This window comes from Myotis myotis, unplaced genomic scaffold, assembly GCF_014108235.1.
Source record: "Myotis myotis isolate mMyoMyo1 unplaced genomic scaffold, mMyoMyo1.p scaffold_m19_p_45, whole genome shotgun sequence".
Classification (NCBI taxonomy): Eukaryota; Metazoa; Chordata; class Mammalia; order Chiroptera; family Vespertilionidae; genus Myotis; species Myotis myotis.
In genome coordinates, this window is record NW_023416352.1 from 1381317 (window position 1) to 1402863 (window position 21547).

The window sequence follows — 21547 nt, forward strand, 5'->3', positions numbered from 1 at the left end:
TTCTAAAATTGACGGTAGTGATGGGTGCCCAGCTGTGAATGCCCAGCAGCATAGAATTGCACTTTAAAACGGGTGAATCGGCCCGGCTGGCGTGGCTCAGCGGTTGAGCGTCAGCCTATGAACCAGGGGGTCACGGTTCGATTCCCGGTCAGGGCACATGCCCGGCTTGCGGGCTCGATCCCCAGTGGGGGGCGTGCAGGAGGCGGCCGATCGATGATTCTCTCTCATCACTGATGTTTCTTTCTCTCTCTCCCTTTCTCTCTGAAATCAATGAAAATAGTTTAAAATGGGCGAGTGGATGGTGTGAATTGTATCTCAAAGCTGCTCCCCAAAACAACCCCCGTAGAGCTCCATGCCGAAGGGGTGAATGTCACATTTTGAAAAATTTCACAAATATTTTGGAAATAGAGGTGCCAACCCATCATTTTATTATTTTTTTATAATATATTTCTTTATTGATTTCAGAGAGAAAGGGATGAGAGAGAATCATTGATCGGTTGCCTCCTGCACGCCCTGCACTGAGGATGGAGCCCGCAACCCAGGCATGTGCCCTTGGCCGGAATCGAACCCGGGACCCTTCCGGTCCGCAGGCCGACGCTTTATCCACTGAGCCAAGCCGGCCAGGGCGCCAACCCATCCTTTTAGAGAAGAAAATGCCGAAGTTTGTCGCTCTCACTAAAACCTCCCGAAAGGACTTTGAGTGAAGGCACCGCAAGCCTCGCTCCTCCCTCCCTCCCATCTTCTCCCCCCTCCCCCTCCCTCCCCTTTTCTCCCCCTCCCCCTCCCCCTCCCTCCCTTTCTTCAACAAACATGCATTGAAGGCTTATGATGTGCCCGGCCCTGTTTCAGGCTCAGAGAACCCAGCCGTGAACAAGACGAACGAAAACATTTGCCCGCACAGAGCTCAGATTCTAGTGGGAAACCTGAGGGCAAATCAAGATAAAATATGCAGCTGCTGGCAGCATTCCATGGGGCAGGGGATGAGGAGGTTAAGGGGATGGAGAGGGACAGGAGGGGGACGCTCTTTTATTTATTTTTATTTTTTAAAAATATATTATTATTGATTCCAGAGAGGAAGGGAGAGGGAGAGATAGAAACATCCATGATGAGAGAGAATCATTGATCGGCTGCCTCCCGCACGCCCCCTGCTGGGGATCGAGCCTGCAACCCAGGCATGTGCGCTTGACCGGAATCGAACCGGGGACCCTTCAGGCCACAGGCCGAAGCTCTACCCACTGAGCAACACCAGCCAGGGCGGACGGGGGGGTGGGGGTGGGGGTGGGAGGGTGGGGGCGGGGATGCTGTTTTAGCCACGGAGGTCAGGGAAGGCTCCCTGGGGCCCTGAGCGCTGACCTGGGGCAGGAAAGGGACCTGGGAGAGGGGTGCTCCTGGGGGGCAGGACCCGCCAGGACAAAGGCCAAGGCCGACCCGTTAAGAACAGCCCATTGTCCTGGGTGCCCTCTTCCCCCCCTCCCCCCGCCCGCAGGTACCTGACTTGGGGTAGGTGACGATGAAGATGTCGTCGTCCTGCACCTCCGCGTTCTCCGTGATGCTGATGCTCTCGGGGGAGTAGATGCCCACGGGGAAGGGGATGCCTTTGTACCGGAAGTATTCGCCCGACAGCTTCTGTCTGCAGGAGTGGGGGAGACACCGTGAGAACGGGGAGCAGGGGAGGTCAGAGGTCGCCGGGAGGGTGCAGGGCCTGGGCCTGTCCGTGTCCAGCTTCACGGCTGAGGTCACCGGGACACACGTGGCAGACAGCAGACTCTCCGCGGGGGGGAGGGGGGAGGGAGGAGGGGAGGGAGGGGCACCCCCTCCTGGTGGGACCTTGGGGAGGAGCTTTCTCTGCACCTCATTTTGGCATCTGCCCCGTGCCAATGGGGGACTGAAACCCCGCAACAGCCCTGCGAGGTGACAATGATTATCATCCTCTTGTTATGGGTGAAGGAAGCCAGGCACAGAGAGGGTGAGTGACTTGCCCAAAGCCACACAGCTGGCGGGAGGTGGAGCACCTCCCATGTGCACAGTGGGGCTAAGTGCTTTCCAGACACGGCCTCTTCACCCCACCTCCCAAGGCGGACGCTAAGGCCCCACCGCTTTCCCCCAACGGGGAAACCGAGGCCCAAGAAGCCAGCCAGGCCCCCGTGCGGCAGAGCCCCCCTGCCAACCCACACGTCCAGCCACTGAGAAGCTGAAACAGTATTTAAAAAGAAAGAAAGAAAGAAAGAAAGAAAGAAAGAAAGAAAGAAAGAAAGAAAACTATATTTTTATTGGTTTCAGAGAGGAAGGAAGAGGAAGATAGAAACATCCATGATGACAGACTCATTGATCGGCTGCCTCCTGCACGCCCCCCACTGGGGATCGAGCTCACAACCCGGGCAGGTGCCCTGACCGGGAACCGAACCCTGGCCTCCTGGTTCATAGGTTGACGCTCAACCATTGAGCCACACTGGCCGGGTCCCTCACTCCAGCTGCCTTCCCAAACCACGGCGTGAAGCTGCCCAAAGGGAGATGGTTTAAGAGCTCCCTGCTTCCTCTGCTGCCTCCCCCCTGCACGTCCCCCCCCCCGCCCCCCCGTCCCCTCCTGTGTGTGGTGTGGGAGAAGGACCAGGGTTTGGGGACCCGACGGAGGTGACGTTGCGTTGGGGCCACGCTTCGCTGGGCGCCTGTGGGGGCTGATACATTCACAGTCACGTCTGTGTGGTTGCAGCGAGCCTGCCGGGCGCGGGCCTGGGGCGTGAGGACCCAGGGCCTGGGATTACGGGGTCACGCGTTCCAGGGCTCCGGGCACCGCAGTACACGGCGAGGAGGCGCAGGGTGGAAGCATGCCAACCGGAAGCTGGCACGTTACGCGCCTGGGCTGTGCGGAGTGTTGGTCAGCTTTCCAAAGGAAGCAAGTCGCTGTAGTCTAGTCTTTTCACATTCTCAATAGCCAGTCCCTCTACCTAACGGTCTTGTCACCTGTATTGGTTCTTTTTTGTTTTTTAAAATATTTTTTTTATTGATTTCAGAGAGGAAGGGAGAGGAAGAGAGAGATAGAATACACTGAACTGGGGGTGGGGATTGTAAGGTTATATCGTCTGTGGATTTTATTTCAAGTTATGGAAGAGAATGTTTCAACTCTTCTGTTGTATAAGGAGGGTTGGAGTTCAACCGCACAGACACAAGCTCAGAACCATGCCCTGGCCAGCGTGGCTCAGTTGGTAGGAGCACCGTCCCGCGCACCAAACGGTTGCAGGTTCGATTCCTGGTCAGGGCACATACCTGGGCTTTGGGTTCGATACCCAGTTGGTGCATATGGGAGGCAACAGATCAATGTTTCTCTCTCACATCGATGTTTCTCTCTCTATATATATCCCCGTCCTTTCCTCTCTCTCTAAAAATCAATAAAAACAAAAACAGCCCGGCCGGTCTGGCTCAGTGGTTGAGCATCAACCTATGACCCAGGAGGTCACGGTTCGATTCCCTGTCAAGGGCACATGCCCGGACTGTGGGCTTGATCCCCAGTGTGGGGCGTGCAGGAGGCAGCCGATCAATGATTCTCTTTCATCATGGATGTTTCTGTCTCTCTCTCCCTCTCCCTTCCTCTCTGAAATCAATAAAAATATATTTTTTAAAAAAAACAAACAAAAAACCTTGAAACAACGTTGAACGAAAAATGAGGGACCCAAGAGCATCTGTCCACTTATGGGAAGTTCAAAGCCAGGACAAAGTGGCCTATGGTGTTAGAAGGCGGGTGCTGGTGGCCCTTGGAGGACTGGGTGATTGTGGGTAGAGGCAGACCGGGGCTGGTTATATATTGTGCCCACTTTGCAGAATTCATCGAGCCATTGCACGGCACTCAAGTGCGTTTTACTTTAAGAAAACACTCACTGAATGAATGAATGAATGAATGAATGAATGAATGAATGAATAAAGCATTAAAGGGAAAAAAAATACTCTTCCCATGAAAACAACTGCCTTTAACAAAAAGGAGGCGAGGGGTTGCGCCCAGTGAGGTCAAAAACCCAGTGGCTTGCAGAGGCCTTTTCTGTTAGCTCCTCCTTGTCTGCCCAGTTGACAGAGGAGGAGACTGAGGCCGCTGAGGGCTGCGACTTGCCCAGCAAGCTCCAGTGTCTTTCCTGAAGGCCTCCCTCCCCAGCTGCGGAGCCCTGTGGGATGGGGGGCGGGGGGGGGGGGGGGGTCAGGTTGGAGCAGAAGGACAAAGCTAGAGAACTGTGCCCTCTGCCTGGGGTCCCGGGAGGGCTCGGGGAGCCTGGTGAGGCCCAGCCCGGCCAGCCAAGGTTTCCAGAGGGGAAGCCGGCCTGTGCTCTATGGTCTGCTGGTGCAGGGCCCCTTGTCCCTGGCTGGGGCTGCTCCCCAGGGAGCAGGGAGGGAGGGCTGGCCACCTCAGAGGGGTGGGGGTGGGGACTTGCAGGCCCAAAGCGGTACCGGCGTGAATAAGAGTTCTGTTCTGGAGCTGGGTGTCACGTGCTCGGAGTCTGGCTGACGTCACTCTGTGCCTCAGTTTCCTCAACGGTAACACGGGGATAGAGGAGCAGCACAGTGTCTTGGTTAACTGTATAAACCCTGGAGCCAGAATACGTGGCTTTGAAGCCCATGTCCCAGCAGCTGCGGGGCTGTGGGCAAGTCGCTGAACCTCTCTGTGCCTCGGTTTCTTCATCCATAAAATGGGAATAATCATCATCATTACCTCCAGGGGGAAAAAAGTGCTTAGAACTGTGCCTGGCACGGAGTGAGCACAATATAAATGCTTGTTAGTTTTTAACATTAGAAATAGTGGGCGGGTTTAACGTGTCAATAGCCGTAAACATGATTGGCTCATGGTCTGCAGCAATAACTCAGGGCTAACGTTATTATTATTATACTCAAGACAGAGGCGACACTGGACATCGGGTGAACCCAGAGGAGGGGCTGCTTAGCACAGCATGGCGTTTGGCACTTAGTAGGCCCTCGTCACATCATAATGACTTTATTGTTCGGTGACGCTATCAGGTCCCCCATAGGTTGAGCCCGGAGGGTAGTCTTAGTGATGTCACCGGTTGCCAGGCAGATTTAGCCCCGCGGATGGGAGCTGTGAGGTCATCAGTTACCAGGCAGATTAACAGCTTAAGTGCCTGGACCTGGGCGCTCTCTGTGCCTCTGGCAACAGCTCACACTTCTTTGAGCCTCAGTTTCCTCATCGGTCCCACGAGGAAAAGGCACTTTCTACCTCGGGGATCTAATCCTACCTGAGGGTTAAAAGGAATAAAAATGTGAAGCGCCTGGCTCCTGACAAATGCCGAGGAAGCCGACGCTGTGGTTGGCCGCCAGCGTCAGCTCAGTCTTTGATCTCCAGACAGACAGCTCCTCGGGGAAATGTCCTCCCCAGTTTACAGGAGAGGGACACCGAGATGCCGGCGAGGAAAGGATCCTGTGCCCTTCAGGGGCGCCTGGGTCTTCACTGAACGCTTAAACGAGCCGTTACCATCTCCAAACCGGCCCGAGCCACAGCCCAGGAAGCCAGGGCGGGATCCACAGCGCTGGGACATGGCCCGTGCGCAATCGGTATGTGGCTGAATGAATGAGTGTGATATGAATGAATGAATTTGTGTGATGAATGTGTGAGTGAATGAATAATGTGTGAGGAATGAATGAATGAGTGTGTAAGTGAATGAATGTATGAGTGCGTGAATGAATGAATGAGTGAATGAGTGTGTAAGTGAATGAATGAGTGATGAATGAATGTGTGCTGAATGAATGAATTTGTGTGAGTGAATGAATGAATGAGTGTGTAAGTGAATGAATGAGTGTGTAAGTGAATGAATGAATGTGTGATGAATGAGTGTGTGAATGCATGAAGGGCTTTAGCAGGAAACAAGTGAAGGAAAGTCGCAGAGCACTGGTTATGTCCTCCACCCGCCTCCCTGGTTCTCCGTCCCAGGCACTTTAGAGTCCTCCGTGGGGCCCTCAGAGACCCCCAAAGCCGGGCCTCCTTCCAGGCCAGCAGCGTCCACACACCTGTGCCCTCGGAGCGCAGAACAACCAGCTGCTCAACAAATAACCGAGCATCAATATTCACTGAATACGAGGCGAATGGGGGAGCGGCCCAAATCTCCTTGTACGTGATGACGCTACGGGTGAGAACATGGGGGTGCGGGGAGCGGAGCGACATGGCCAAGGCCACACAGCACGCACTAAGCCCAGCTGGGGTTTGAACCTCAGTCCTCTAGACAGTTTCTGTCCCGGCCCCTCCTTGGACCCCACACTCCAGATAAAGCCCCCCTGCCCCCCCACTCCCGCCAGGTACTGAGCACGATTCCCATCTCCGGGCCGTTGCACCTGCTGCTCCACCTGCCAGGGGTGCACCCCCCCCCCACTTCCCGCCACCCCCGCCACTTCCCCGCCTGTCTCTGTGCTTGTGCACCAGGGAGGCCCCGCCCGGACTCCTGCTGGGCCGAATCGCACGGAGTGTCCTGAACACGGGTGCCGTGCGCCTTCGCTCCCACCTCGGACCTCCCATCTGGCCCAGGGTGACCGTCCTCCCCGGGTCGCGAGCCGTGGGGTTCCCACACCGCGTCCGGGGCCTGGCGCGCCGCTGCCGCTTGATCGGAGCAGAGGAATGAGGAGGACACCTGAGCCGGCCAGAGGCCTGCGGCGGGCGGGGCGGGCCATGTGACCAGCCACCGGCAGGCACCCACGGAGCCTCCTAGCAGGTGCCCGGCCGCCCCTGCTCAGGGGACCCCAGGACCTGAGACTCTGAGAATGGCCCAGCGTGTCCACCCTCCTGCCTCCCAATCCAGAGTCCGCCCAGCCCTGGCCCTCTCTCTCCGGCCCCACTGCCACAGTCCAGCTCCGGGCTCTCCTTGCCCCCTCGACCCTCAACCCAGCCTCCTCCCGCATCTCCTGGCCTCCATTCTCTCCCTGCTGCATGGCCACAGCTCCTCAGCCCTGCGTCGGCTGGGCCTGCCCACTCCTATGGCCTCCTCAGGCCTCAGACCCTGTCTGACTCCTCTCTGGCCCCAGCAGTGAAGGTGGGGGGTAGGGGAGCCACCTTTATGGAAAGTCTATGCCAAGGACATGCATTATCAGGCTCCTCCCAGAACCCCGGGAGGTGGGTATTGGGAGCACCACTTTGTGCCAGAAGAAATGGAGCCCAGAGAAGTTAATATAGTTCCCCAAGGCCACACAGCAGTCTCCAAAGGATGCCTCAGTACATAGCTGTCCTTGAGCCGCCACCCCTCCCTCTGCCTCTAGGACACAGTGTCTGTCTCATTCAGTGTCTTACCCCCAGTGCCTGGCACAGAGCGGGTGTGCAATAAATTAACCGGTCCCGGCTCAGGTCCCCTGGCGGCCGGGGCTCAGTCACCACTCCAGAGGCAGCCCTGCCCGCCCAGTAGGGAAGGAAGATAGGCTGAAGCCGCACAGGTGTGGATCGGAACCCCAGCTCTGCTACCAACCAGCTGTGTGACCTTGGAGACGTAGCCTAACCTCTCTGGGCCTCAGTGTCCTTATCTGGAGAAGGAAAGGGAGGCCTCCCTGGAGGGAACTTGGTGAGGGTTGAAAGCTGCTTGCCTCTCTCCTGGGCTATGGCTGCCGTCTCCTTACTGACCTCCCTCCCTCCATGCTGCCCCCACGGTCAGTTCTCGCCCCGCCGCTGCCAGGGGGCTGCCAGAACCCAAGTTGGCTACGGTCCCTCCTCCGCTCAAAGCCCTCATGGTGACTGCAAAGCCCAGCACCAGCTTCCCTGGTCCCTCCTGCCTTTAAACACCCCCCCCACCCCGCCCCTGCTTACTCAGCTCCAGCCACACTGACCTCCTGGCCGCCACACTCCAGGCGGAGTCCTGCCTCAGGGCCTTTGCACTGCCTGTGCTGTCTTCCATTCAGGCCTGTGACTGGCATCCTCACAGGTCTTTGCTCCAACAAAGACCTTGTCACTGAGGCCTCCCCTGTCGCCCTGTTGACAACTGAACCCATCTCCCCCCTCCACCTGCCCCCTGCTTGCTCCCCCCCACCCCACCCCCTGCTTGCTTTCCCAAGCCATCCGTCACCTCTGAGAAGCTCTCATGGTTTACATATTACATTGAGTGTCTGCCTTTCTTCACTTGAGAACAGCCCAAGTATCCGTCATCAGGTGAGCGGGTAAACAGCGGGGCACACGGGCGAGCCTACTTGGCAAGGACGAGAAATACGCCACTCGGACACCCACCGCCACGCGATGAGGCTCAAAGGTGCTGCGCTTTCAGTGGGCGAAGCCAGATTCAGAAGGTCACAACCTATCACCCCATCAATTTGGCTGTTATATGCCCTGACCGGTTTGGCTCAGCGGATAGAGCGTCGGCCTGCGGACTGAAGGGTCCCAGGTTCGATTCCGGTCAAGGGCATGTACCTTGGTTGCGGGCACATCCCCGGTGGGGGGTGTGCAGGAGGCAGCTGATCGATGTTTCTCTCCCATCGATGTTTCTAACTCTCTATCCCTCTCCCTTCCTCTCTGTGAATAATCGATAAAATTTTTTTTAAAAAAAATATATGGCTATTATATATGGGGAGCTGAAGAATGGCCCCCAGGATGTCCACGTCCCAGTCCCGGAAACTGGAAGATGCTACACCAGGGGTCCTCAAACTTTTTAAACAGGGGGCCAGTTCACTGTCCCTCAGACCGTTGGAGGGCCGGACTATAGTTTAAAAAAAAAAAAACTATGAACAAATTCCTATGCACACTGCACATATCTCATTTTGAAGTAAAAAAACAAAACGGGAACAAATACAATATTTGTATTTGCATGTGGCCCGCGGGCCGTAGTTTGAGGACCCCTGTGCTACACCCACACGGGAGAAGGGATGCGGCAGCTGCGATGTTGACGTGAGGGGGGATGTTGAGATGGGGAGATGGTCAGGGAGGGCCTGTAATGGAATCACAGGGGTTCGAAGGAACCGCAGAGAGAAGGTGTAATAACGGAAGGAAGTGGGGGTCAGAGAGGAGAGAGATTGGAAGATGCTACGCTGTGGCTTTAAGGATGGAGGATGGGGCCACAAGCCAAGGGATGCAGGCGGCCTCTACCAGCTGGAAAAGACCCGGAAACATGCTCCCCCAGAGCCTGCAGGAGGAATGCAGGCCTCAAGTGGAGGAGAGGGAATTTGTGTAGTTGGAAGCCACTCTGCGGTCACATATGTCCACAGCCATCGGAAACGAATACAATGACATTTCCAAAAAGACATAACTATATGGACAGAGAGTAGCTGTGTAGCTGAGTGGGGTGGGGAGGGCAATTGGGAATGGGAAGGACAGGACTATAAAGGGATGGTGAAAAAGTTCTGTGTCCTGATTGTGGCGATGGTTACACACATCTACACGTGTGTTAAAGTCCATAGAACTATACACCGCCACACATACACACACAAAAGTCAATTTTACTGTGTGATTTTTCAAAAGAACCTCATCCGACAAACGCTCAAGGCCCACTAGCCGTGATTGTAGTCAAACATTCAGTGGGCCAGTGCCTCTTGGCTACCCAGGGATGTGCAGAGACGCAACTCCTGGCTGAGTTGCAGCCTGCCTGGGCTTGGCTGTGTGGCCCTAGGCCGCGCTCAAGCCCTCTCTGGTCTCATTTGAAGGATGAGCAGCGGCAGGAGGGTAACCGGGACCTCTTGCCTGGGGGCCGCCCAGCCTGATGTCCAAAGAGAGAACTCCCCCTCCCCAGGAGCTTTGCACTTTTTTTTTTTTTTAAACCTGAGATGGGGCAAATGCTTCCTCCATTCAGCCCACAAGTATTTGCTGAGCAACTACTATATACCGGGTGCCGAGGGGATACAACCAGGAGGGCAACTGACGAAAACCCCTCCTGCAGTTTCTGTTAGAACAGCGGTTCTCAACCTGTGGGTCGCGACCCCTTTGGGGGTCAAACGACCCTTTCACAGGGCTCCCACGACCCTTTCACAGGGGTCGCCTAAGCCCATCCTGCGTATCAGATATTTGCATGACGATTCATCACAGTAGCAACATGACAGTGATGACGTAGCCACGGAAATAATTTTGTGGTCGGGGGCTACCACCACGTGAGGAGCTGTATTAAAGGGTCGCGGCATCAGGAAGGTTGAGAACCGCTGGGTTAGAAGGAACCATGCGATTAACACACAGTGTCTCCGTGGACTAGGACACGGAGCAGATGGTGACGGGGAAAACGAAGCAGGCGTGGGAGGGAGAGGGGGTGTCTGGGGTAGGGGTGCGGTTTAGGTGAAGGGGTGGGGAGGGCCCTCTGAGGAGGGGACACTCGAGCAGCCCTGCGGGAGGTGAGAGGAGGGGCCGTGCGTGCAAAGAAGGTGAGCGGGTGGGTGCCTGGGCGCCTGCGGTCTGTGTGGGGCAGAAATGCCCCCTCTTCCTGTGTGTGGCCCACCCTTCCGAGAACGCCTGTGGGGCCCCGACTTTCTCAGCGGTTAGGGTGAGGGTTAGGGGCACCCGCTCGCGCTCAGCTCGCCCCCCTCCTCTCTCCGGGGAGCATTGCCCAGGCTCTCGGCCTGAGCTGGGTTCAACTCCCAGTCCTGCTTGGGCCAGCGCCCCCTCTCCCAGTCCCCCCTTCCGCTGGGCCCCTCTGCTCGGGCAGAATGACTCACGCCTCGGCCAGGGCGCAGGTGCCAGCAGCTCCCACATGGATGCGGGTGTCTGGATGCCGGTGGGAGAGCAATTGGAGTAGCCACGTGGGCATTTGCTACTCCGGCCGCCCCCACAAAGCCGGGGACACCCCTCCATGTGCCTGTCACCCATCTACCCCAGCATCCTGCTGGCTCCCTTCTCAGCCCTTTTAATTCTAAGTAATTATTTTCTTTTTCTAAAATATATTTTTATTGATTTCAGAGAGGAAGGGAGAGGGAGGAGAGAGAGAGAAACATCAGCGATGAGAGAGAATCATTGATCGGCTGCCTCCTGCACGCCCCCTACTGGGGACTGAGCCCGCAACCCAGGCATGTGCCCTTGACCGGAATCGAACCCTGGACCCTTCAGCCCGCAGGCTGATGTTCTATCCACTGAGCCAAACCAGCCAGGGCAATAGTAATTATTTTCTTTGTCTATTGCCTTCTCTCTTTTTTTGAGCTTTTTATTTATTGATTTTACAGAGAGAGAGAAAGCGAGAGAGAGAGAGAGAGAGAGAGAGAGAGAGAGAGAGAGAGAGGCTTGCTGTTCCACTGGTTTACACATTCATTGGTTGCTTCTTGTAGGTGCCCTGACCGGGGATCAAACCCACAGCCTTGGGGTATCGGGACGATGCTCTAACCACCTGAGCTACTTGGCCAGGGCCTATTATCTTCTTTATGGATTAAAACAAATTTTTTTTTTAAAGAATGGATTTTTTAGAGAGAGAGGAAGGGAGAGGGAGAGAACCACGAACATGAGGGAGAAACGTCACCTGGCACGTGTCCTGACCTTTGGGTGCACAGGGCGACGCCCAACCAACTGAGCCACCCGGCCAGGGTCACGACCTGCTTCTCATCGGTCTCCGCTAACAGGGGAGCAGAAATCCCCCCCCCCCCGACTCTGCCCGCCTCCAAGAGCCAGCACCTGGCATGCAGGCAGCACGTCAGTATAACTTCTGGAGGCACACACGACCGTGACCCCAGAAACTCGGGGTACAGAGAGGCGCCCTAGAGGAAATGCCCAGTGAAACCTACACCAGGGCGTTCACGACGACATTGTCTGCAAGAGGAACCTGAGCCGCAGGGAGACTGGATCGGCCGCCAACGCGGGCATCCGGCCATCTCAGAAGGAGGTGTTTCTGTCCTGATAGGGGTTCGGGTGGCACACGCATTGCTCAAAGCGGGCACTTGCAGATTTGTGCCGTATACGGTGCATAAGCACCATCTACTACAAGAAAAACCCATCAGCACATGTTGGGGTCTATTTAACGACGTGCAGCCTGGAACGTTTCGGTGGGGAAATGCTCTAATCGTGTCTGCAATGGACTCTGAAATGCAGCACCGATGAGCAGTACCGATGGGTGCCCTGGCCGGGGGGCTCAGTTGGTCAGAGCATCACCCCATACACCAGTGGTTCTCAACCTTCTGGCCCAGAGAGGAAGAGAGAGGGAGAGAGAGAGAGAAACATCAATGATGCGAGAGAATCATTGATCGGCTGCCTCCTGCACGCCCCCTACTGGGAATCGAGCCTGAAACCCGGGCATGTGCCCTTGACCGGAATCGAACCTGGAACCTGGGACCCTTCAGTCCACAGGCTGACGCTCTATCCACTGAGCCAAACCTGCTAGGGCTATTCTTTCTTTCTTTTCTTTTTTTTTTTTTAATAAGGAAATTTATTTAGGAAGTTACAGAGGTCCTAGAAGTGAGCCAGCTGGGCTGCGTTTGCTCAGGAAACAAGACCCAGAGGCCAAAGAAGGGCCCTTGCAGCTTAGAGTTTAGGAGAGAGAGAGGCAAAGGGAACTGCGGACGGGGGCGGGGGGGGGGGGGGTTTGGGGGAGACGGGTCACAGGGAGAAGAGGGGAAGGAAAGGGCAGGGCGGCTGCCCAGGGAGGGCAGGGGCAGGGCCTCTCCTCCACCTTTGGAACCACAGAACAATAGCGAGGACACAGGTTACACCTTCCCGGGCGCCTTGCCTAGTTCTCAGTCACTAACTCCATCAGCAGCAGGACAATCTTTCTGGTCATCGGCCACCCCATTCTGTTTAAAACCGGCTGCACGACCCCCCACTTCCATTCTTTCACGTTTATTTTCCGCGCCCGTCGGCGTGGCTCAGTGGCCGAGCATCAGCCTATGAACCAGGAGGTCGCTGTTCGGTTCCCAATCAGGGCACGTGCCCGGGTTGCAGCTCCATCCCCAGTGGGGGGCGTGCAGGAGGCAGCCGATCGATGATTCTCTCTCATCACTGATGTTTCTATCTCTCTCTCTCCCTCTCCCTTCCTCTCTGAAATCAATAAAAATATATTTAAAACAATTATTTTCCTCTTGAGGAAGCGCACAAACTTCCACACTGGCCGGGCTTGAGTGGATTGTGACCAACGCATGGTGCCCCCTGTGCCACCCACCAGGGCCTCGGGCACCCCAGTGGGGCTCCGTCCGCACCCGCCCCGGCTCTATCCTCTGCCCCGAGCTGCCCGGCACACGCCCAGCTGGCTGCGGCTGCCTCTTACGGAATCTCCTCTGTGCCTCTTGGCTCCCTGTGCTCAGCATGGCGTTCTTGACATTCATGCGTGTGTGTTTGCGGGTGTGTCAGACTTTGTTCCTTTTTATGGCCGAGGACTCCATCAGCCACGCGAACCTCAGTGTTTCCTGTTCCCCGTGAACTGAGCGCCGCTTCCAGGTCAAGCTGTCATGCGGAAAGCCGCTGTGACCCTCCTCGTCTTTTTATTTTTTTATATATGTTTTTATTGATTTCAGAGAGGAAGGGAGTGGGAGAGGGACAGAAGCGTTAATGATGAGAGAGAACCATCGATCGGCTGCCTCCTGCACGCCCCCCACTCCTGGGGATGGAGCCCACAACCCGGGCATGTGCCCTTGACCGGAATCGAACCCGGGACCCTTCAGTCCGCAGGCCGATGCTCTATCCACTGAGCCACACCAGCCAGGGCCCTCCTGGTCTGTGTGCCGAACCTACGCTCTCATTTCTCTTGGGCCAACAAGTCGCCTCAAAGTGGGGGGGTCACAGGGTTTGGATTAGCACCCCTTCAGGGAGATTTTCAGGTCTGATTGGGTCATCCCCGCCCTCCCCAAGAGTCATGCAAACTTTTAAATGATTAAAAAAAACCACAGTTGATATATGTCACTTTGAAGATGATGGTGATGCTGATGGAGAAAAAACCCAGCTAAAGAAAGGACTCATTCCCTGCAAGCCCTCGGGGCTCCGTGACTGGGTCCCTGGTTCTGGCCCTCACAGCCCAGCAGATGCTTTGCACCCCATGTGCCCGCGCGCGGCCCCACCTCCCCAGGTCTCCGCGCCAGCACAGCCCGTGTCATTCGGTTCTCACTGCCAAGTTCTACCTGTTCCCGACACACTGCCCGCTCCGCTGCTCCCCGCACGCGGCTCTGAAGCTGCTGCCTTTAGCCTGAAGGCTCTTCCCAACCCTTCCTTTCTCTCTAAACACTCTCTCTCTCTCTCCTCCCCACCGTCCCCCCAGCCAGCAGACATTTATTAAGCTCCTACTATGTGCCTCTCCCTGCCCTTGGTGCACTCACGGCCTGGCCCCATCCTCCAATGGGACTTTTCCGGATGATGGAAACATCCATTCTGTGCCTCCGGCCACATGTGGCTACTGAGCCTTTGAAATGTGGCTGGTGCGACTGGTGACCTCTCCACCTTTTTTTTTTTTTCTTCTTCTTCCTTTTAAAAACACATTTTTATTGATTTCAGAGAGGAAGGGAGAGGGAGAGAGAGATAGAAACATCCATGAGGAGAGAGAATCATGGATCGGCCGCCTCCCGCACGCCCCACACTGGGGATCGAGCCCTCAACCCAGGCGTGTGCCCTTGACTGGGAATCGAGCAGTGACCTCCTGGTTCATGGGCCGACGCTCAACCACTGAGCCACACCAGCCGGGCTGGTGAGCTCCACTGTTTAAATGGCATTTAGTGATTATTGAATACTGAATAATTCAATGACTCCTGCAACCCTGGCAGCCAAGTCAGTGGTTGGGAAACTTCTCGGGCAGGATTGGAATCACTCAGGCCGAGAGGCGTCAGGGTGAGGAGGTCTGAATGCAGACCCAGCCTTTCCGGTGGGAGTTAGCGGCCATCTGCGAGCATGCCATCACCCAGCGTGCAGGGGAGGATGGAAGATACCTCCTTGGTACTGTTTGCTGTGGGTGGCATGATTCATGGCACTATCTCAGCTAGTGCAGGTTCAGTAAAATATAGAATTAAAGTTAGTTTCACCTGCTTTCTTTTACGGTGTGTGTGTGTGTGTCTGTTAGATAACGTTTACCTCCCGGGCTCATGTTACGCGTCTGTGGGAGAGCGTGGGTCTGGAGGGTGGACCAACAGACAGACAGACAGACAGACCACAGACACGCTGATCCCATATGGGGTGACAGGCCGCCTGGTGAAGGCTGTGGCTGTTCGGATGCACGACTCCTGGCCTCCCCTGTTTGGCTATGTTTTCTTTCTTTTTTTTTTTTTAATGTTTTTCTAAATATATTTGTATTGATGTCAGAGAGGAAGGGAGAGGGAGAGAGAGAGAAACATCAATGATGAGAGAGAATCATTGACTGGCTGCCTCCTGCACGCCCCCTACTGGGGATCAAGCCCGAGACCCAGGCATGTGCCCTTGACCAGAATCGAACCCAGGACCCTTCAGTCCACAGGTTGACGCTCTATCCACTGAGCCTAACCAGCTAAAGCTGTATATATATATATATATATATATATATATATATATATATGTAATTAATTTCAGAGAGGAAGGGAGAGGGAGAGAGAGAGAAACATCAATGAGAGAGAATCATTGATCGGCTGCCTCCTGCACACCCCCTATTGGGGATTGAGCCGCAACCCGGACATGTGCCCTTGATGGGAATCGAACCCAGGACCCTTCAGTCCACAGGCCGACGCTCTATCCACTGAGCCAAACCGGCCAGGGCAGGCCGTGTTTTCTGCGATGCATTGTTCTAAGTGTTTTTCCACAGCTTGAAGCAAATGGCCTGCACCTGCGGACGATACACTCCCCGGCCAACTTGGGTGCGCCCTCGGCCTGACCGAGTGGTGCGCCCCCCACCCCGCCCCGACATCCCACTATCTTCCAAGGATGTCCTGCTGTTCGGCAGCTCCCTGAGCTGGTGCAGCCTGACCCAGTCCCCACGTAACAGAACATAACCCGCCCTCGGTGCCCCGCTGTGAGAGGATGTAACACAGATTCTTAAACTCTCACAATGCCTCTTGGCCTGGCTCCTGTTGGCGGGGACCTGACAATGGCCACAGAGGGACAGCCTCTTCGAGGCCCCTGTCTGATCACTTTTCTCTAGCGAGGGCTTAACAGTGACATTTCTGGAGCAAATCTCAGATGTGCCGTGTCTCCCTGGGCCTCAGTTTTCCCATCTGTAAAATGGGCTGACGCCGGCTGCCTCTGGCTCTCGGCAACCGCCCGGGAAGGTCGCAATTATTATCAATCTTCACCCCGACCCCGCCCTGCCCTGCACCCCGAGTTCCTGGCCGGAGAGGAGTGACGGGAATTAGAGAAGGAGGAAGGACAGCGCGCAAACCCTGACTCAGCAGAGGGCCCGTCGGCCCTGCCCCAGGCATCACCGGCCGCGCCCACTTCACAGATCCGCAGCCCGAGCTCGGTACCCGCGGGCCCCAGCGAGCGAGCGCATGGGTGGGACTTGAACTCAGGGTCGCCTGCCGGGAAGCTGTGTGACCCGGGCATTCTTATCGCTTGGCAGGTCCTTGGGTCCTGGCTCGGGTCCCAGCCTGGGCCCAACTCCACCTGCAAGCCCAGCCGCTGGCCTCCCCTCCCCCCCACTGCACCTCCTCCCTGAGCCAGGCCTCGCTGCCCCCCTTCCCCCCTCCCCCCTCAGGACCGGGGCTCCCTCCTTGCCTTGGCCTTCGATGCCGCTGGTGGGCTCCGGTCCCTGCCCCAGAGCCTGGCTCCCTTCAGCAAAATGGGCTGCCCAGTTCTTTCCAAGTGGGTCCTGGCTGTTCCCAGGTCCCTGTCCCTAAGCACATCCCCCCCCCCCCCACCCCCACCCCCAGAGAGCAGGCAGGAACCAAAACCCGCCTTCCCTCCACTCCCCAAGCCCCAGTCCCTTGCAGAGGGGAGTGGGGCGAGGGGAAGGGGGGCTGTGAGCATCTTTTTCTTTTTTTCCATCTTTTTCTAATTCTCACCAAAGCGCCTTAATTACTAGTGGCGGCCCAGGCCCCTCCCCCCTCCCCCCCCCTCTGCCAGCCCGAATTCCCCCTGGGGGCCAAGGTCTTACTATTTATTTATTGCTTAGAACCTTTTCCTAGCGCCTGCCTTCCCCTCCGCAAAAGCAGCTCTGTGGGGGGCAGGGCTGTGGCCATAAAGTCATTGGAGTGACTGGGGGGGGGGGGGGGGCAGGAGGGAGGGACTGGGGTTGTAAAACCAGGGCTGACAACTTCAGTCATAAAGAGGCCAAGATCTGGAAGGGCCTGCACGTGGACTTCAAGATCAAAGGGGCGGGGAGGGGGGGGGGGGGGGCGGGGGGCAGGGAGGAGCAGCAGCACAGGTTCAAATGCCGGCTTGGCTGCTTCTCGCCTTGACCCTGTCCGGAAGGGGCTGGTCAAGGCACAGCCCAGGGCTCCGGATTCCCAGGAAATGGGGAAGCTCTCGGACAACCCATTCAGCCTCCCTGTCTGGGCAGGGGCTGCCTCCCGGATGCTGCCCCTCCCTCATCTTGCTCACCCTCTCATTCCTTTCACACCTGCCCGCCCTGTCCAGTCAGCCTGCCTCAGTGGAAATCCGGCTCCACCCCACTTGGCAGCTGTGTGACCCTGGGCAAGTCACTCAACCTCTCTGGGCCTCGGTTGTCTGTCACGAATGGGTGATCATGGTCCGTCTCCAACGGCTGTTGTGAGGGTTGAATGAGGTCAGATGGGAAAGCGCTGAGTGCAGGGAGGACTTAAAAGGTTCTTTAGGGCCCTGGCTGGTGTGGCTCAGTGGATTGGGCGTCGTCCCGAGCACTGAAAGGTTGCCTGTTCAGTTCCGGTCGGGGCACATGCCAGGGTTGCAGGCTCGGTCCCCAGTAGGGGGCGTGCAGGAGGCAGCCAATCAATGATTCTCTCTCATCATGGATGTTTCTCTCGCCCTCTCTCTCTAAAAATCAATACAAATATTTAAAAATAGTTCTCTCTGGATTACTGTCCCTGGCTTTGTCCCCCCATTGGCCACGGAACCTGTCAACCATCCCTAACCATCTGTGCCCTGCCTACCTCCTGCTTCTAACATTTCCTCTTAAAATACTTATTTGTGCCTTTATTATTCCTTTTCAGTCTGCCGCGTGCATACAAGGTACATGGAACCCATCCGATTCATCAAGTAGAACTGGTAACAAAGCCCGTGAACTAGAACATTCTGAGCCGTGAGTCTTGCTGGTGTCCCTGGGCTCGCCCTTGTCCCCTGGGCCTCTCCCCGCAACCCCTACCCCGAATTAAATCCTTGTCCGTTGCTTGGTTTGGGGGTGGGGAGCGGTTTTATCACAGAGGCCTGTAACCCTGAACAACATAGGGCGTAGTTTCTCTTCTTGGGGGAGATGGGGACTTGGACATGGAGTCGCTCATGCCGCTGCCCGGGGGGTCCGCTGGGACCCACAGCCTCTCGCCTCCCCCCAAGAGCAGCTTCGCCCCTCGGTGTCCCCCCTCTGGCCCCCGTGCACCCTGCCCTTCCTCACCATCCTCTCATCCTGACTTGCCACCCAGCGAGCTCCAGCTCAGAGGGTGCCGGCGCCTCCATTCATTCCCTGACGTCATGCCCAGAGCTGTCACAGCCGCCACCCGAGCCCAGGACCGCGAGGCCCCCACGCTGGCCCTCCCTGGTGCCTCGGGGACGGGTTGGAGACGACAAACACGACCAGGACCTGCCTGTGGTGGCCGCGTCTTAAAGGGCGAGCAGAAACTTGCCACGGGAAGGAGCGAGGCCCTCCCAGGCAATAGAAACTTCAGGGGCCCAGGCCCAAAGTGGGCGACCCAGGCAGGGCGGTGGGGGGGCAGCCAGATGGGGCCCAGTTAGCGAGGGGGGTGAGGGCTGTGGGAGCAGAGAGGCGAAGCCACAGGAGAAGCCGGTGGTGGGAGCCTAGGCCCGCTCCCCCCATTTACACGAGGGCAGCTCTGTCTTGATCTCTGCGATGGATGTGGTTCCGTTTGGGATCAAGATTCCTCTTGGCCATAGGTCTCCCCGTCTTAAAAATGTTTTGGAAACCATTGCCCTGGGCGCTGGGGAGCCATGGAAGGGGCTGGAGCTGGGGCTGGCCGGGGGAGATGTGGAGATTACAAGAGACGGAGACGTGTGTGTGTGTGTGTGTGTGTGTGTGTGTGTGTGTGTGTGTGTGTGTGTGTGTGGCGGGGGAATCCCTGCAGAGGGAACAGAATATGCAAAGGCCCTGGGGCAGGGAATGGTGAGGTGTGGCCAGGAAATTCAAAGTCAAGGGAGGTGACTGAGCTGGGAGGCCAGAGTGCCAGGGCTAGGAGTCGCTTGGGGACTGGGAGCAGGGGAGGGGCAGCTCTAGGAAGGACTGGAGGTGGGAGGCCAGGGCGAGGCTCCGGGGGCTAAGAGGAGGCCTGAGCTGGGGCCACGGGAATGGAGAGAGTCAGGTTAGAGGGGAGTGGGGCTGGGCAGGGCCAGGCTGTGGGAGGCAGAGGGAGGACGGGGCAAGGACAGTGCGTGGGGGTCACCCTGGTGACCGCTGGGCCCAGCCCTGAGATGGCGACCCCGGAGGAGGAGCCACTCTGGGAAGCCGCGGAGTTCAGTGGGGATGTTGTGTGCGGAGGGGTCTGGGATGAGCCCCCAGAAGGGATGTGAAGGGCCCTCAGGAGAGGCCTCCCTCCCTCCGGGTCCAGGGGATTCTAGAAGCTCGTGGAAAAGAAAGTTGGAAGCCCCCGGAGCAGCACCCAGGGGTCCAGACGTGTCTTACAGAGGAAGGTTATTTATGCCCATTTCTCAGATGAGGAAACTGAGGCTGCAACCTCCCTAGAGGCGGGAGCCCAGGTGGGACGCTGCTTCTCTCTGGAGGAGAAACCGCAGAACCCGCGGGGCCCGGAGAAGGGAACTACTGGACCTCCCTCAAGCAGAGCTGGGACCAGCCCGCTGGCTCCCCCGGCCTGGGAGGACCAGAGACACCATGAGGCCTGCCTGGGTCACACAGCAATTAGAACCCAGCTGCTCCCATCTCTGGAATCTGGGGCACCGGGGAGGCCTCTCGGTGCCCAGCTTGTGGGTGAGGGCGGGGAGCGGGGGGCCGGATGCAGTGTTCCCTGAGCGGGGAGACCCTGGCCTGGGAGCTGGAGACCATGTCAGCAGCTTGCTGTGTGACCCTGGGCTGGCTGCCGGCCCTCTCTGAGCCTCTGCTGGCTCGGCTGAGAAATGGAGCCACCGGGAGAGGGTATCCCCGAGGCTGCTGAGGAGACAAGAAACCACAGCCTCTGGGGGCAGACCCACCGGGCTCGCACCTGCTCCTGGCTGGGTGAGCACAGGCACTTTCCCTGGGAGCCTCAGTTTCCCCCGTTGGGAACGGAGGGGGGCTGGGGGGCTCTGACAGTGTCTGCCCATCCCCAGGGAGGAAGGAGTCAGGCTCCAGCGGCGGGGAGTGCTCTGTCCCAACCTCCCCGATGAGATGTGGGGAGCCGGCCCCCCCCCCCCCCACACACACACAGCCTCGGTTCTGGGGCTCGGCTCCATCCTGACCCCCCCCCACCTCTGCGCTCCCATCACCCCAGACGGAGCCGGAGCCGGGGTGCCTTCTGAGCTGCTGTGAGGAAGGGCACCCCGACTTGAGGGCTTGCTGGGGCGTCCAGGGAAGAAATCGTACAACAGGTTCTCTGTTTCGTGAGCAACTACTGCGCCCCAACCCTCCGCTCGCCGCGCGCGCGCGCCCGGTCCAACCCCTCGGCAAACGGAGAGCTCAGCCCCGCGAGGGACGCGCGCCCCGCATCCCGGCCGGGGCCTCGGGGCGGCCTCGGTCCCCCACTCCCTCGGGGCGGCACCAGCGCCGGCACCCGAGTGGCCGCGGCCGCCGCCGTCCAGCCGAGTCCCGGGGCTGAGGCTGCAGGAGGCCGGACCGGCTTGGCCCGAGGCCCCCGGCTCTCCGCTCGGGCCACCTCCTGGGGCGCGCGGGGTGGCGGGGCGGGGGGGGGGGGTCCTCACCCGATTTCCGAGATGTTGTTCTCGTAGGTGCCCCACAGGCCCGAGGTCCGGGGCTCGGCGGGCCCGTCCATGGCGGCGGGCGCGGGCGGGGAGGGGAGGACGTGCAGGGAGCAGACGGCGCGGCGCGGGACCCGTGTGTGCAGCGGCGGCGTCTGCCACCGGGGGAACCCGCCAGGTGCCTACCTCCGCGCCCAAGGGGAGGGGCAGCTCCCAGCCGGTTCTCCCAGCTGCTACCCACGCCTCCGACCGCGGGGAGAGGCCGGGAGGGAGCCTCCCTTCCCCGGGAGTGGGGAGGAGGGGTGGCGGGCCGGCCCTGGAGCGCGTGGGGCAGAGTCCAGGGGTGCAGCGTCCCCGGCTCTGGGGCCTCCAGGCTGCTGCTCTGGGCTCGCTGTGCCCCCTGCAGCCTGTGTCTGCTCATCTGGCTAATCCCGTCTCAGAGACTTCATTCATCACTCATTCATTCACTCATTCATTCACTCACTCATTCATTCATTCATTCATTCATTCATTCATTCATTCATTCATTCTCTCGTTCATTCGTTCCTTTATTCGCTCAAGAAATATTGATTGAGCCCTGACCGGTTTGGCTCAGCGGATAGAGCGTCGGCCTGCGGACTGAAAGGTCCCAGGTTCGATTCCGGCCAAGGGCATGTACCTGGGTTGCCGGCACATCCCTACTGGGGGGCGTGCAGGAGGCAGCTGATCGATGTTTCTCTCTCGTGGATGTTTCTAGATCTATCCCTCTCCCTTCCTCTCTGT

The 21547-nt window shown here is 57.8% G+C and overlaps 1 protein-coding gene across 2 annotated transcripts in view; it reads right to left on the reverse strand.

Annotated features, from left to right (window-relative positions):
• Positions 1-20955, reverse strand: part of SULT2B1 (sulfotransferase family 2B member 1) — a 33474-nt gene extending 12519 nt beyond the window's left edge. Inside the window, exons 1-2 of one of the 2 annotated variants that reach the window (XM_036307055.1) lie at positions 20789-20955; positions 1491-1630 (exon numbers count right to left, since the gene is read on the reverse strand). In XM_036307055.1, the coding sequence (XP_036162948.1) occupies positions 1491-1630; positions 20789-20859 (211 nt within the window). In that variant the 5' untranslated portion in view covers positions 20860-20955. The remainder of the gene's footprint in view (positions 1-1490; positions 1631-20788) is intronic. The other variant, XM_036307056.1, reaches the window with a different exon arrangement.
• Between the last annotated feature and the right edge of the window lie 592 nt (positions 20956-21547).